We start from the raw sequence: 1,344 nt of genomic DNA, 5'->3' as shown, positions 1-1,344 counted from the left end.
TTCCCTCTTCCCCCTTTTTCCCCAATTTTCCCCATTTTCCCTTTCCCATTTCCCCTTTTCCCTTTCCCGCCCATTTCCCCCCTTTTTCTCCATTTTCCCCTTTCCCATTCCCCATCATTTTCCCCAATTTTCCCCATTTCCCCTTCCCCAATTTTCCCCATTTCCCGCCCATTTCCCCCCTTTTTTCCCAATCCCCCCTTTTCCCCCAATCCCCCATTCCCACCGGCCCGGTTTTCCCGGTTTTCCCAGGGAGTTGGCGCAGCGCTTCGCCGTGTCCGAGCTGCCGTCCGTGGTGGTGCTGAAGCCGAGCGGCGCCGTCCTGGTGGGAAACGCCGTGCGGGAAATCCGGGAGCTGGGAGCCTCCTGCTTCCACAACTGGCGGGAAGCGGCCGAGCTGCTGGACCGCAACTTCTGCCCGGCCGAGGATTCCGACGGATCCGCGGCCCGGAGCCTCACGGAGCCGCTGCGGCGCCTCCAGTACCGCGTGTGGTCCCGGGATGACGAGGAGGAGGAGGAAAAGGAAGAGGAGGAAAAGGAAGAGGAAAAGGAAGAGGAAGAGGAGGAAAAGGAAGAGGAGTAGTGGATTCTGGGATGGATCCAACAGGAAATCCGTCCAAATCCCGGTGATTTTCCCCAAAAATAAAAGAAAAGGAGGAGGAAGAGGAAGAGGAGTAGTGGATTCCGCGATGGATCCAACAGGAAATCCGTCCAAATCCCGGTGATTTTCCCCAAAAATAAAAGAAAAGGAGGAGGAAGAGGAAGAGGAGTAGTGGATTCCGCGATGGATCCAACAGGAAATCCGTCCAAATCCCGGTGATTTTCCCCAAAAATAAAAGAAAAGGAGGAGGAAGAGGAAGAGGAGTAGTGGATTCCGCGATGGATCCAACAGGAAATCCGTCCAAATCCCGGTGATTTTCCCCAAAAATAAAAGAAAAGGAGGAGGAAGAGGAAGAGGAGTAGTGGATTCCGCGATGGATCCAACAGGAAATCCGTCCAAATCCCGGTGATTTTCCCCAAAAATAAAAGAAAAGGAGGAGGAAGAGGAAGAGGAGTAGTGGATTCCGCGATGGATCCAACAGGAAATCCGTCCAAATCCCGGTGATTTTCCCCAAAAATAAAAGAAAAGGAGGAGGAAGAGGAAGAGGAGTAGTGGATTCCGCGATGGATCCAACAGGAAATCCGTCCAAATCCCGGTGATTTTCCCCAAAAATAAAAGAAAAGGAGGAGGAAGAGGAGGAGGAGGAGGAGGAAGAGGAGTAGTGGATTCCAGGATGGATCCAACAGGAAATGCGTCCAAATCCCGGTGATTTTCCCAAAAATAAAGGAAAAGGAAGAGGAAGAGGA

General features: G+C 52.3%; 1 protein-coding gene across 1 annotated transcript; it reads left to right on the top strand.

Moving 5' to 3' along the window:
- Window positions 1–191: 191 nt before the first annotated feature.
- Window positions 192–1,314, top strand: LOC103624300 (nucleoredoxin-like protein 1; the record flags this gene model as incomplete). The annotated part of the gene is made up of 2 exons (XM_017747059.1): window positions 192–562; window positions 652–1,314. Coding segments are annotated over 2 exons (395 nt in total), but the record flags the coding sequence as incomplete, so codon positions are not given.
- Between the last annotated feature and the right edge of the window lie 30 nt (window positions 1,315–1,344).

This window comes from Corvus brachyrhynchos, unplaced genomic scaffold (genome assembly GCF_000691975.1).
Source record: "Corvus brachyrhynchos isolate BGI_N302 unplaced genomic scaffold, ASM69197v1 Scaffold3451, whole genome shotgun sequence".
Taxonomy (NCBI): Eukaryota; Metazoa; Chordata; class Aves; order Passeriformes; family Corvidae; genus Corvus; species Corvus brachyrhynchos.
Note: the sequence above shows the minus strand (reverse complement) of the source record. Positions and strands in the feature narration are given on the sequence as shown.